The 13,906-nt window shown below is 42.0% G+C and overlaps 1 protein-coding gene across 5 annotated transcripts in view; it reads right to left on the reverse strand.

The window, feature by feature from the left end:
• SNAP23 (synaptosome associated protein 23) overlaps positions 1-13,906 on the reverse strand; it is a 43,096-nt gene that overhangs the window by 18,146 nt on the left and 11,044 nt on the right. For 3 of the 5 annotated variants that reach the window (XM_033190442.1, XM_033190437.1, XM_033190440.1), the window contains exons 2-5: positions 5,728-5,798; positions 4,004-4,045; positions 3,539-3,587; positions 2,179-2,296 (exon numbers count right to left, since the gene is read on the reverse strand). In XM_033190442.1, coding sequence (XP_033046333.1) covers positions 2,179-2,296; positions 3,539-3,587; positions 4,004-4,045; positions 5,728-5,784 — 266 coding nt within the window. In that variant the 5' untranslated portion in view covers positions 5,785-5,798. Of the gene's footprint in view, positions 1-2,178; positions 2,297-3,538; positions 3,588-4,003; positions 4,046-5,727; positions 5,829-13,906 lie in introns of all 5 variants that reach the window. The other 2 variants (XM_033190438.1, XM_033190441.1) reach the window with 2 other exon arrangements.

A 13,906-nucleotide genomic window follows, 5' to 3' on the forward strand; every position in this document is an offset into this window, starting at 1 on the left:
GGGATACACAAAGAGACATAAAATTAATACTCTGTAGCTGCATTTCCCACTTTCTATGATATTAGACCATCTTAGGTCTAATTCAATGCTCTTCCTGTTTATCAGTATGTGACTCAGAGTTGATCTTGCTCTAAGATTTTAGGGGAGACTTCTTTCTCCTTGTTCTCCTAACATCTGATCTCAAGAAAATTCATCTACATCCTCTCTTCTGTACTCTTCCAAGAAGGTACATGGAACACAAAAGAAAGGTACAATTATTTTTGTAAAACATAGCTAAGAGTTTGTATCAAACAATCTGTACATTTTAACTTGTTTGCTTAAAGTAATCTGCTCTGATTGACAAGTTATAGTTATTAAAATATGAACTTTCAGCCGGGAGCAGTAATCCCAGCACTTTGGGAGGCAGAGGCGGGCAGACCACCTGAGGTTAGGAGTTTGAGACCAGCCTGGCCGACATGGTGAAAGCCTGTCTCTACTAAAAATATAAAAATTAGCAGGGTATGGTGGCACACATTTGTAATCCCAGCTACTTGGGAGGCTGAGGCAGGAGAATCACTTGAACCTGTAAGGTGGAAGTTGCAGTGAGCCGAGATCACACCACTGTACTCCAGCCTGGGTGACAGAGCAAGACTCTGTCTTAAAAAAAAAAAAAAAAAAACTTTCCGTTAGTCAACCAAGGTGTAAACAGGTCAACAGACTTGTGTTAGAATAGGAAGTCAATGGATAAGACTAGGAAGAACACTGTCAAATCTTAACTCCTCATGGCCAAAATAAACACTAAAGTTGACTGACAAGGAATTAATCTCTACTTTCTCCAGTAGAAATGGCACAAAAATGCTGTTACATAAAACACTTATCTGAAAATATAAAAATATAATCATTGTTGATTTACAAGACCAGCTGAGAACTGGATGAAATACTAATGTCTAAGAAGCTCTTTAAAAATGAATACTTTGAGGCCAGGTGCGGTGGCTCACACCTGTAATCCCAGCAACTGGAGAGGCCGAGGCGGGCGGATCATGAGGTCAAGAGATCAAGACCATCTGGCCAACATGTCTCTACTAAAAATACAAAATTAGCTGAGTGTGGTGGTGGGCGCCTATAGTCCCAGCTACTTGAGAGGCTGAGGCAGGATAATCACTTGAACCCAGGAGACAGAGGTTGCAGTGAGCCAAGATTGCGCCACTGCATTCCAGCCTGGCGACAGAGTGAGACTCCATCTCAAAAAAAAAAAAAAAAATACTTTGGCTGGGTGCAGTGGCTCATGCCTGTAATCCCAGCACTTTGGGAGGCCAAGGTGGGAGGATCTCTTGTGCCCAGGAAAGAGAGGCTTAAGTAAGCCGTGATCACGCCGCTGCATTCCACCCTGAGTAACAGAGACCCTGTCTCAGGGGGAAAAAAAAAAAAAAACCTTTCAGCCGTGAGTACACTCATTCAATCTCCAGATACTGTCTTTTCTTTTTACACTCCACTCCAATCTATCAACTCTTTAGTTTGGCATTCAAGTTCCTCTACTACCTACTTATATCTTACTTTCCACTTCTCATTTACATGAGCACACAGCTCAGTTAAGTCAAGCTCCTTGTTAATCTTTATTTTGAACCTTTCATAGGAAATGCCCTCACTGTTCCTCCAAATCCTTCTAATCACTCAAAGCGCGACCCATATCCTACCTCTTCTATAAGATGCTCTCCAACCCAACCTTTATCAGTTCTGTATACCTAGCCTTGGTCACTATCATATAACCTAACATTAGATTTATGTATTTTTTATGTTTTGCCATTCTTTCCCAACTTTTCTATTCTTTTGGCCATCCCTCATGTGCCTACCACAAAATCAATATTTTGTTACTACTCCTTCTTGTGAAAGGAAAAGAAAATAACTCCATCCTGCTCACCATCATCCAGATATACATTTCTCTATACTTCTTAACCTTTTCATGTATCACTACAAATTGAAATTGGAACTTGATCCCAGGATTGGTCAAATATAAGTCACAGTTTTCAGTGAACAAGCAGTATTTACACAAAAAGCTTAATCTGCCTGAAGGAGAGACAACTTACATTTATCTAATAGAGTTCCTCATTAAGCCCAGTCATACTTCCGACCTTAGCTGGCGGGAGAAGGTGGGGTACTCTCATTTATTTATTTTGAAACCGTCTTAATTTATCAACTCACCTATTACATGGGCAGACACAAAGGCCACAGCATTTGTTGAGTTCTGTTAAAGTCTTCTCTGTCTCTCTCATGTCTTTATTTATTTGGTCCAAGCCTTCTTCTATGCGGTTTAGTTGTTCTAAGAATAAGTTGTAAAGTTACATTTTGTGTTCCATTCACAGTGTCAACCAGAAAATGCTATTATTATGAAGCAGTAAACTTCAATCTTGAATCTACCAATAACTCCCCACAGTGAGTATGTCAGTGTCAAAAGGTATTAGAAGCTATTCAACATGATAACAATCTTTCATGTACTGATCCTGAAGCACCTAGCCTCTTGCTGTGGAAAAATTTGTTCTAAGAAGCTTGTATGTGGCTGGGTATGGTGGCTCACGCCTGTGATCCCAGCACTTTGGGAGGCCGAGGTGGGCGGATCACCTGAGGTCAGGAGTTCAAGACCAGCCTGGCCAACATGATGAAACCCCATCTCTACTAAAAATACAAAAATTAGCTGGGTGTGGTGATGAGTGCCTGTAATCCCAGCTACCTGGGAGGCTGAGGTAGGAGAATCACTTGAACCTGGCAGCTGGAGGTTGCAGTGAGCTGCAATTGCACCACTGAACTCCAGCCTGGATGACAGAGTGGGATTCCCCTCAAAAAAAAAAAAAAAAAAAAGAATCTTGTATAGTAGGACCAAGGGATGGTTATTTAGAGATCATCCTTACAACCAAGTTAAGGGTACTTTGACCAGGTCAAATCCCCATCATTTCTATAATAGGTTCAAAACCTGAGGGCTGTTATAGGAGTAATAAAAACTAGACCTGATTACTCAGGGCCAACTCAAGTGTTTCCAAGCACACCTGAATCTAGACTTGTTTTAGGACTTAACTTGATTTCTGAGGATGATGTAAGAATATCATAATGTCTGCCCAGACATGGTGGCTTATGCCTATAATCCCAGCACTTCGGGAGGCCGAGGTAGACGGATCACTTGGGGTCAAGAGTTTGAGATCAACCCGGCCAACACGGTGAAACCCTATCTCTACTGAAAATACAAAAAATTAGCTGGGTGTGGTGGCGGGTACCTGTAATCCCAGCTACATTACTATCATAATGTCTAAGGCACATATAACCAATACACAAAATAAGCCATGCTGGCCTAACACATACTTGGTATATACACAGTTGGGCATTGTTGCCTGCCATCCCAAATAGACAGTGAACATGACATTATTCAAACCAGAAGACAAGAAGTAAACATATTATTCTTACTTTACAAAGGGAAGGCCCTCCCAAAGGCTGAAATTTGTATGTGGCTAATCTGATAGGGCTTTTTGGCATCATAGTCAAATTAAGAATTTCTGCTAATAATTTAACTCACCCCCTTGTTCATCCAGCATAGTGATGGTCTTGATTCCTGCATCCTGAGACTAAAAGAAGTGGGAAAAAGGCTGATAGTACAACAAAACAAACCAAAAACAACAGAAACAAAACCTACAAGAGCTGTCAAATAGCAAGACAGAATAATTTAGAAACCCAAGCTCTCAGAGGATTAGAGCTACAGACAGAACTAGTATTCTTAAACTAACACACTTTAACATAGTAGCCCCCCAAAATAATTAAGTCACAAACTCATAGTGAATTCATCTTCCCTGTCATATTCCAATACTGTCAAATGGAAAAACAGAAAAGGCCCATTAGTGCATGATTTCACAATTTCAGCAACTGTTAATTTCAAATAATAAAGCATATTGATACATTACCCTTTAATACTAATTCCAGCCAGAAGTATTAGGATATCTCCTATAAATTTTTATACTTAAGTTGATATCTAACATTTTCTTACCTCAATGGCTAAACCCAGGATTCTCCTCGTACTTTCCAGAGACTAGGAAAAAACACAGAGTTTTAGCATTCCAAAATATGTAAAAAAAAAAAAAAAACAAAAACAAAAAAACTGATCACAGGCCACATTTATGATGCTATTCTATCTTTAAAAATGGCCAGCTCAGGCTGGGCACAGTGGCTCATGCCTATAATCCCAGCACTTTGGGAGGCCGAGGCAGGAGGATTTCTTGAGTACCAGAGCTCAAGACCAGCCCAGGCAACATAGCCCAATGGAGAGACTGTCTCCATTATAGGAAAAAACAAAAAGAATTGCCAGCCTATCCCTTCCTTTGAAACAAAACAATGGCCGGGTGTGGTGGCTCATGACTATAATCCCAGCACTTTGGGAGGCTGAGGTGGGTGGATCACGAGGTCAGGAGTTCAAGACCAGTCTGCCCAGCATGGTGAAATCCTGTCTCTACTAAAACTACAAAAATTAGCTGGACGTGGTGGCACATGCCTGTAATTCCAGCTACCCAGGAAGCTGAGGCAGGAGAATCCCCTGATGAACACAGGAGGCAGAGGTTGCAGTGAGCCGAGATCGCGTCACTGCACTGCAGCCTGGGCAATAGAGTGAGACTCTGTCTCAAAAAAAAAAAAAGTAAGTTGATCACTACAATTTTAGTTATTTTCAAGTGCTCCTTAAGAGAAAATGTGTAAGGACTTCCAGTGTGATGTTGAAAGAAAAAGTTTTTTTAAAAAAGAGAGAATATTTGGACGGTGAAGTTCGTGGGAATAAAAATTTTACAGTCATAAAAATTTAATGTAGGTAGAAATCTAAGTAAATTACAGATATTAGGAAATTGTTAAATAGAAGTCTAGCATTTCTCAAATACATAATAGAGTATCTTTGTTGCACCTAAGTAATAAGTACCTAAAAAATAAAAATCATACAAACTGTTTTCACTTTAAGAAAATAAAAACCCAGGCCGGGCGCGGTGGCTCAAGCCTGTAATCCCAGCACTTTGGGAGGCCGAGACGGGCGGATCACAAGGTCAGGAGATCGAGACCATCCTGGCTAATACGGTGAAACCCCGTCTCTACTAAAGAATACAAAAAACTAGCCGGGCGACGAGGCGGGCGCCTGTAGTCCCAGCTACTTGGGAGGCAGAGGCAGGAGAATGGCGTAAACCCGGGAGGCGGAGCTTGCAGTGAGCTGAGATCCGGCCACCGCACTCCAGCCTGGGCGACATAGCCAGACTCCGTCTAAAAAAAAAAAAAAGGCCGGGCGCGGTGGCTCAAGCCTGTAATCCCAGCACTTTGGGAGGCCGAGACGGGCGGATCACGAGGTCAGGAGATCGAGACCATCCTGGCTAACACGGTGAAACCCCGTCTCTACTAAAAATACAAAAACTAGCCGGGCGAGGTGGCGGGCGCCTGTAGTCCCAGCTACTCGGGAGGCTGAGGCAGGAGAATGGCGTAAACCTGGGAGACGGAGCTTGCAGTCAGCTGAGATCCGGCCACTGCACTCCAGTCCGGGTGACAGAGCGAGACTCTGCCTCAAAAAAAAAAAAAAAAAAGAAAGAAAGAAAATAAAAACCCGCAATGGTATTAAGGGGCAAATGTGTTCTTTGATATTAATGGACTAGGAAGAGGCCAAAATGGTCCCTAAGAAAGCCCTCTCACCCCTCCAATATGAAAACTGAAATAGAATTATTTACTTATTTTAGGTAAAACATTTACCTCATCAGTAATCTGGTGAGCTCTCAGTTGAATTTCTTCTGATGACAGATTATCCATGATGAATCAAAACTCTATTAGGCACAGAAATGGAAATGTGGATATTGTATAAGAATAAGGATATATAAAAGTGTGTATGAGCAAAAAGTGTAGATTTATGGAATTTAGGAACTTATCAGGAAAACAGGATAAAAGAACCTCTTTCTATATCTATTAGTTTACCACAAGTAAAGAAATCAAGACCGAGAGAGGCTAAATGAATGTTTAATAAGAATGCCAAGGGTGAACCTAAAATACAAGTTTTAGGACTTCTAGGGAAGTACTCTTTCCAACAGGAAAGTGGATCCTTTACTTTGAGAAGCAAGGCATTACTGGAAGACAAGCGTTAAAAGACTATTAAAATGAATTTTTGGTTGTTCAATGTTCTTCACGTGTTGTCTGAACATGGAAAAGCAATAAGTGAAGAAAAGTCCGATTTAGTAAAGTAACAAAATTTTAAGTTACATGCCTGAAGAACACAGGAGACATTTCTAAATATGCCAGTTGTCCCGGGTACTCACTGGGGAAAATACTTTCGCTCTTAACAAGAAAAGGGAAATGCCGGTACAAACAGCTCAGAAAAGACTAAGGTTTTTATTATGCATTAGACTCTTCCTCTCCAATGGCTTATATTGTTTGTTGTTTTAGTGGAGTCCCTAAGAAACCAAACAATTATTCTCCTACACATAGTAACTCAGAGATCTCATAGACATCCAAGCTAAAAAATAAAACATTTTGTAGGTGTTATTCAGCACAGCTGTTATCTAATTCCTCTTTGAGAAGTCATGTGGAGTAATAACAAGCATTGTGCAACGGATCTAGGTTCTTTCTTTGTTACATTTGCTAGCTTTGTATGAATTTTCTCAAAACTCGTTTACCAAAGCTCACTGTCAATGACACAGATAAACTCTGGTTCTTATTACAGATTTGCCCCCAGGAATCTGGCAATGTCTGGAGATGCTTGATTGTCACAACTTGGGCCAGGTGATGGTGCTGGTTACTGGCACCTAGTAGGTAGAGGCAGGGAAGCCGTTTAATCTCCTACAACACTCTTCAGGAAAGCCCTCCAGCAAAGAATAATCTGACCCAAAATGTCAATTTGAGGTGAGAAACCTTGCCATGGATATACCCTTTGATAAGCAGAAAACCTAATTCCCCCAAGAATGTACTGGACTGAATTCTTGGAAGGCAGAGATTTTATCTTTGTATCTCTAACACCTAATAGGATCTGACAGTAGATACTCCGAAAATAGCTGAATGAACAAATAAGTAGAAAAACAGGGTGTACTCTCAAAGTATTTACATGGCTCTTAGAAACAAAGCTGCATGTAACAGTAGCACAAAGCCTGCAAAGAATCACTAGAGCCACAAACCTAAAACTGCTATTGCAAGTGTATGATATGATCACATACAAATCTTTTCAGTCACTTTTGGCTGGGCGTGGTAGCTCATGACTGGAATCCTAGCACTTTGGGAGGCTAAGGTGAGTGGATGGTTTGATCTCAGGAGTTGTAGTTCAGCCTGGGCAACATGGCAAAAACCCATCTCTACCAAAAATACAAAAATTAGCCGGGCATGGTGGCGCACACCTGTAGTCCAGTGACTTGGGGGGGCCGAGGCGGGCGGATTGCTTGAGTCCAGGAGGTTGAGGCTGAAGTAAGTCAAGATCATGGCACTGCACTCCAGCCTGGGTGACAGAGCAAGACCCTATCTCAAAAAAATAAATAAAATAAAAATAAAATAATAATAATAATAATAATCTTTTCAGTCGTTTTTAGTTGAACCACTACTATCATTTTATTTTTTATTTTTTTGAGATGGAGTCTCATTCTATTGCCCAGGCTGGAGTTCAGTGGTGCAGCCTTGACTCACTGCAACTTCCACATCCTGGGTTCAAGCAACTCTCCTGCCTCAGCCTCTCAAGGAGCTGGGATTACAGGCATGCACCACCACGCCCTGCTAATTTTTGTATTTTTAGTAGAGATGGGGTTTCACCATGTTGGCCAGGCTGATCTCGAACTCCAGACCTCAGGTGATCCATCCATCTCAGCCTCCCAAACTGCCAACATTACAGACATGAGCCACTGCGCCCAGCCTGAGCCACTGTGCCCAGCCCTGTTTATAATTCTACTGTCATAACTGCTTTATGGTTTAAGATTTTGAGGGCCAGGCGTGGTGGCTCACGCCTGTAATCCCAGCACTTTGGGAGGCCGAGGTGGGTGGATCACGAGGTTGGGAGATCGAGGCCAGCTTGACCAACATGGTAAAACCCTGTCTCTACTAAAAATACAAAAATTAGCCGGAGGTGGTGGTGAGCGCCTGTAATCCCAGCTACCTGGGAGGCTGAGGCAGGAGAATTGCTTGAACCTGGGAGGCAGAGGTTGCAGTGAGCCGAGATCGCACCACGGCGCCACTACACTCCAGCCTGGGCAACAGAGTGAGACTCTGTCTCAAAAAAAAAAAAAAAAAAAAAAGATTTTGAGCCTTGATTAAAGTTATTAGTGCTCATGAAAAAAAGAATTTTAAGTTCCAAATTTAGATTTCTATCTTGCTTGCCATAGACTGTGGTTCAGGCAAGTTTCCACACTAAGATATAATCAAGACATAAAGATATCATTCATTAGATATAAGTGCAAAAGGAACCATGTATTTTATTGATTTGCTAATTGTTTGAGTCTTAAGCTTTATCATACATACACACGTCCATGCTACTGTTCTTTTGTCACTCTTTCCTATTTACAACTACAGAAAGAAAATGGAGATTACTTTTTGAACCCTCTCACCTCCACATTTTTGCACACCTTTCCTTTCTATAATACCCCACATCTGCCCAGGTAGCCTTATGCTTCTCCATCACTTCCTAAAGCCCCAACTGAGATGCCTCTCCAAAGTCTGCCCTTCCCAGGCAGTAATGCTCTGAAGTTATCTATTCCTGTCATGTCTAACTCCTCAATGCCCAACAGAGAAAAAAATATGAAAAATAATATACACTAATCCATTAGTGCCTGGAAAAGGCACCCTTAGTGAGGTTTTCAGATATAGTATCCTGTGGGTCGGGAGACATTCTGGGGTAAGAAAGCCCAAATATCACAAATTATGTAATTTTGTAATTCTATTCCTAGAGGTGATTATTGCCAATTACAAGTCAGTCTTTGCTAGCTTCCTAGGAAAAAAAAAAAAGCAAAACTACAGAGTTAGGGGTGAATGTACTCCTGACCTCTGTCCTGCCTTCTTTAAAATAAAAAAGAAAGCAGATGTAACTGGGAGATGGATAACGTGAAGAATCACCCCTGACACTGCAATGAGGTCAGTCTGAAGGACACACTCTTTCTGTGTGAACTCGAAGTTCTACTTAATATTTTTTTTCTTCCCTGACCAGACAACACACAAGACAAGTAACAGATATCTATAAAGAGCTCCCGGCCAGGCGCAGTGGCTCAAGCCTATAATCCCAGCACTTTGGGAGGCCGAGACGGGCGGATCACAAGGTCAGAAGATCGAGACCATCCTGGCTAACATGGTGAAACCCCATCTCTACTAAAAATACAAAAAACTAGCCGGGCGAGGTGGCAGGCGCCTGTAGTCCCAGCTACTCCGGAAGCTGAGGCAGGAGAATGGTGTAAAACCCGGGAGGCGGAGCTTGCATGAGCTGAGATCCGGCCACTGCACTCCAGCCTGGGTGACAGAGCAAGACTCCATCTCAAAAAAAAAAAAAAAAAAAAAAAAAAAAAAAAAAAAAAAAAGATCTCCCAAGTTTGGCATGCTGACGTCAGGATGCAGGTGCCTAAGATTACTCTGGATTCTTGAGGATTTTGAGCACAAGATTAGAGTATGGTCGTCCCTCAGAGGGTTGGATTCAAGACTGCCTGTGGATACCAGCTGGCCCTGAGGAACCTGCAGATATAAAACTGTATATCCATCTGTAGATAAGAGTTTTGCATGCAAGAATACCGTATTTTCTTTTCTTTTCTTTCTTTTTTTTTTTTTTTTTTGAGGCAAGGCCTCACTCTGTCACCCAGGTTGGAGAGCAGTGGTGCAATCAGGTTCACTACAGCCTTGCCCTCCTGGGCTCAAGCAATCCTCCCATTTAGCCCCCTGAATAGCTGGGACTACAGGTGCATGCACCATGCCAGGCTAATTTTTAAGCTGTTTTATAGAGACCGGGTCTCACTATATTATCTGGGCTGGTCTCAAACTTTTGGGCTCAAGCAATCCTCCCACCTCAGCCTCCCAAAGTCCTGGAATTACAGGGACAAGCTCCTGTATCTAGCTGAATACTGTATTTTCTATCTGCATTTGCTTGTAGATGTGGAACCTGCTGATATGGAGGGCTAATTGTATGTACTGAAAAAAAAAATTTACCTATAAGTGAACCCACGCAGTTCAAGCCATGTTGTTCAAGGGTCAAATGTGTATGAAAGTAAGAGAGTCAAGGTAGAATTTTAAGGGGAAGGACAAAGAGAGACAAGGAATAATACTCCTTAAGTTCTTATCGGCCTTTGTGAGTTTGCTCAGATGGGTCAGAGAGAATATAACCTAGAATTAGCTACATAGCCCCTTCCCAGCTATTCAGGGGGCTAAACGGGAGGATTGCTTGAACCCGGGAGGGCAAGGCTGTAGTGAACCTGATTGCACCACTGCTCTCCAACCTGGGTGACAGAGTGAGGCCTTGCCTCAAAAAAAAAAAAAAAGAAAATACAGTATTCACGCATGCAAAATAGCTACATAGCTACATAGCCTTACTCATATTTATTATTCTCTGCAGACATTTTCCTTACAGAATCAGGAAAAGGTTACCCAGAATATTAGAGGAAAGAGAACTGGTGGGGTGGGGTGAAAAATAAAACATCAGCTGACACAAAGATGCCATTAAATGTACTTTCCTCAGATTTAATCTAATCTATTAAATACTTGTGTCATTTTTCCAGTGCTGCTGGGAACTTACACTATGCTGTGTGCCCTTGAGAGGAAAATTCAAGATTTGTCTCAGTGTTTTCACACCTTATTTCTCAGGCTATGGCTCACTTGGGCTTATTCAAAGACTCCTAATTTGACCTTTTTCTTTTCTAATTTAAACCTAGGCAGGGAAAGAAGTTCACAGAGTACCTCTTAGGCATCAGATACCCTACTAAGTATTTATCTACATCATTATCTCCATTATACTATTTCACAGATGAAGAAACTAAGGCTCAGTTTAAGTAACTTACCTAAGACGACTGAGTTAGTAAAGAGCAGATTAATTATTCAAGTCGGGATCTACTTGCAAATTAAGTATAGTTCATGGTCTGATAAAGAGTCTTTCTGGAGCTGGGAATGGTGGCACACGTCTGTAATCCCAGTACTTTGGGAGGCCAAGGCAGGAGGACTGCTTGAGGCCAGGAGTTCAAGACCAGCCTGGGCAGCACAGTGAGACCCGGTCTCAACAAATAATCAAAAAATTAGCTGGGCACGGGGGCACATGCCTGTAGTCCCAGCTACTCAGGAGGCTGAGGCACAAGAATCACTTGAACCTGGGAGACAGAGGGTGCAGTGAGCTGAGATGGCACTGGGTGACAGAGCAAGACCCTGTTTCCAAAAAAAGAGTCTTTCTGTTGACTGTACCCACCACCCCCTTAACAAACAACAGATGATATGAGAACTGCTGACTATTAGAAAATAGGCCAAGCAACCCTGTATGATGGTTCATTTCAAAATTTCAGATGCTTTCTATAAGACCCCGAGATTTCATCTCTTCTACAGACTCAAATAAGACAGTTAAATTGAAGGAGAAATAGAAAGACCAGAGTAATCGCGGTTTTCAACTGTCTTCTAGTATTTCAGAAGCTAAAAATAATCTACATTAATTTAGAAAATGGAAAGAAGTCTATTGGTCAGGCGTAGTGGCTCATGCCTGTAACGCTGGCACTTTTGAGGGCTGAGGTAGGAAAACGGCTTGAGGCTAGTTTGAGACCAGCCTAGGCAACACAACAAGACTCTGTCTCCACAAAAAGTAACAACAAAAATAGCCAGGTGTGGTGATCAGTGCCTGTAGTCCCAGCTACTTGGGAGGCTGAGTTAGGAGGTTCACTTGAGACTGGGAGTTCAGGGCTGCAGTGAGCCATATCCCCACTACACTCCAGCCTGCCTGACAGAGCAAGACCCCAAAGAAAAAAAAAGAAATGGGCTGGGCACAGTGGCTCATGCCTGTAATCCCAGCACTTTGGGAAGCCGAGGTGGGTGGATCACAAGGTCAGGAGTTCGAGACCAGCCTTGCCAATATGGTGAAACCCCATCTCTACTAAAAATAGAAAAATTAGCTGGGTATGATGGTGGGCGCCTGTAGTCCCAGCTACTCAGGAAGCTGAGGCAGGAGAATTGCTTGAACCCAGGAGGGAGGCAGAGGTTGCAGTGAGCCAAGATCATGCTACTGCACTCCAGCCTGGGCGACAAGAGCAAAACTCTGTCTAAAAAAAAAAAAAGAAAGAAAGAAAAAAAGAAAAGAAAAGAAAAAAGAAAGACAGAGGGAGGGAAGGAGAAGACAACAAGAAAGCAAGCAAGAGGCCGGGTGTGGTGGCTCACGCCTGTAGTCCCAGCACTCTGGGAGGCCGAGGTGGGCGGATCGCCTGAGGTCAGGAGTTCAAGACCAGCCTGGCCAACATGGTGAAACCCCGTCTCTACTAAAAATACAAAAATTAGCCAGGTGTGGTGATGCATGCCTGTAATCCCAGCTACTCAGGAGGCTGAGACATGAGAGCTGCTTAACCCGAGAGGCGAAGGTTGCAGTGAGCCGAGATCACTGTACTTCAGCCTGGGCAACAGCAAGACTCTGTCTCAGAAAAAAAAAAAAAAAAGGTAAGCAGAAAGGAAGTAAAAGAAAAGAGAAGAAAAGAAGAAAGGAAAAGAAAATAAGCTTCTCGGAAAGAAATACACAGAAAAAAGGCCCTGGAATTCAAATAAGGCCTTGAAAGATCCATGTGACTTCATTTATAAAACTAGAGAGTTACTCGAGAAGTAATGAAGAAACAGCACTTTAAATCACCATCAGGCCAGGTGCAGGTGGCTCACGCCTGTAATCCCAGCACTGTGGGAAACAGAGGTGGGTGGATCACTTGAGGCCGGTAGTTCAAGACCAGACTGACCAATATGGTGAAACCCCATCTTTACTAAAAAGAAAATATAAAAATTAGCCCAATGCGGTAGTGCACGTCTCTGGCTTGAGCCTGGGAGGCGGAGGCTGGGCAACAGAGCAAGACTGTCTAAAAAAAAAAAATCACCATCAATTTCACAGGGTCCTGCAAAAAATGATTTTATAACTATAGATAATTATTTTTATACAGGTAAACAAGGACTTTGCAGCTAAAATATTCTACCAAATTAGCTTCCTGACTTATTTCTTCTCTGAAAATTAATCACAATAAAGCTCCTCAATGAGTTACACTCAAAGGGTTTATTATTGTACTTTTAAGTTCAGCATTCTCTTTGGCTTATTTTGATAGAAGTCTACTTCCATGGTAACCAATGTATCTGCAACAAGAGGAAACTTCTGTTTACAGTAGGATAGCAGAGTGGGTGAGTGGGAACTCCAGAATTCAAATTCCAGCCTCAGAATGTATTTGTTGTGTGACCCCAAGGAAATTACCTAACCCCACTAAATTCAGTTTCTGTATTTGTAAAACAGGAATAACATTCTATTTCATAGTTTTGGTTTTTTTGTGACGATTAAAAAGAGATGATCTATGCAAAGTACTTAGTACAATGCCTTGCACATGGCCGCTGTTCAATGTTAGCCATTATTTTAATACTTTTACTGAAGTGGAAATAAACAGTAGGCAAAACAAAAGGAAAGTAGCAATGTTGAATATAAGTCACATTTATGTAAATGTAACTGAAAGTAACAGCTACTAAATATTAACAGTGCCATCTGCAAGGCTAAATTTAAATATTAAAGTTGATGATACTATATAGGCTATATACAACTTTTTTTTTGAGACAGAGTCTCAATTTTTATTTTTATTTTTTTTTGAGATGGAGTCTCACTCTGTTGCCCAAGCTGGAGTGCAGTGGTGTGATCTTGGCTCACTGCAACCTCTGCCCCCGGGTTCAAGTGATTCTCCTGCCTCAGCCTCCCAAGTAGCTGGGATTACAGGTGCCCACTACCACACCT

The sequence above is a fragment of the Trachypithecus francoisi genome, unplaced genomic scaffold (assembly GCF_009764315.1).
Source record: "Trachypithecus francoisi isolate TF-2019V2 unplaced genomic scaffold, Tfra_2.0 Lachesis_group3, whole genome shotgun sequence".
Classification (NCBI taxonomy): Eukaryota; Metazoa; Chordata; class Mammalia; order Primates; family Cercopithecidae; genus Trachypithecus; species Trachypithecus francoisi.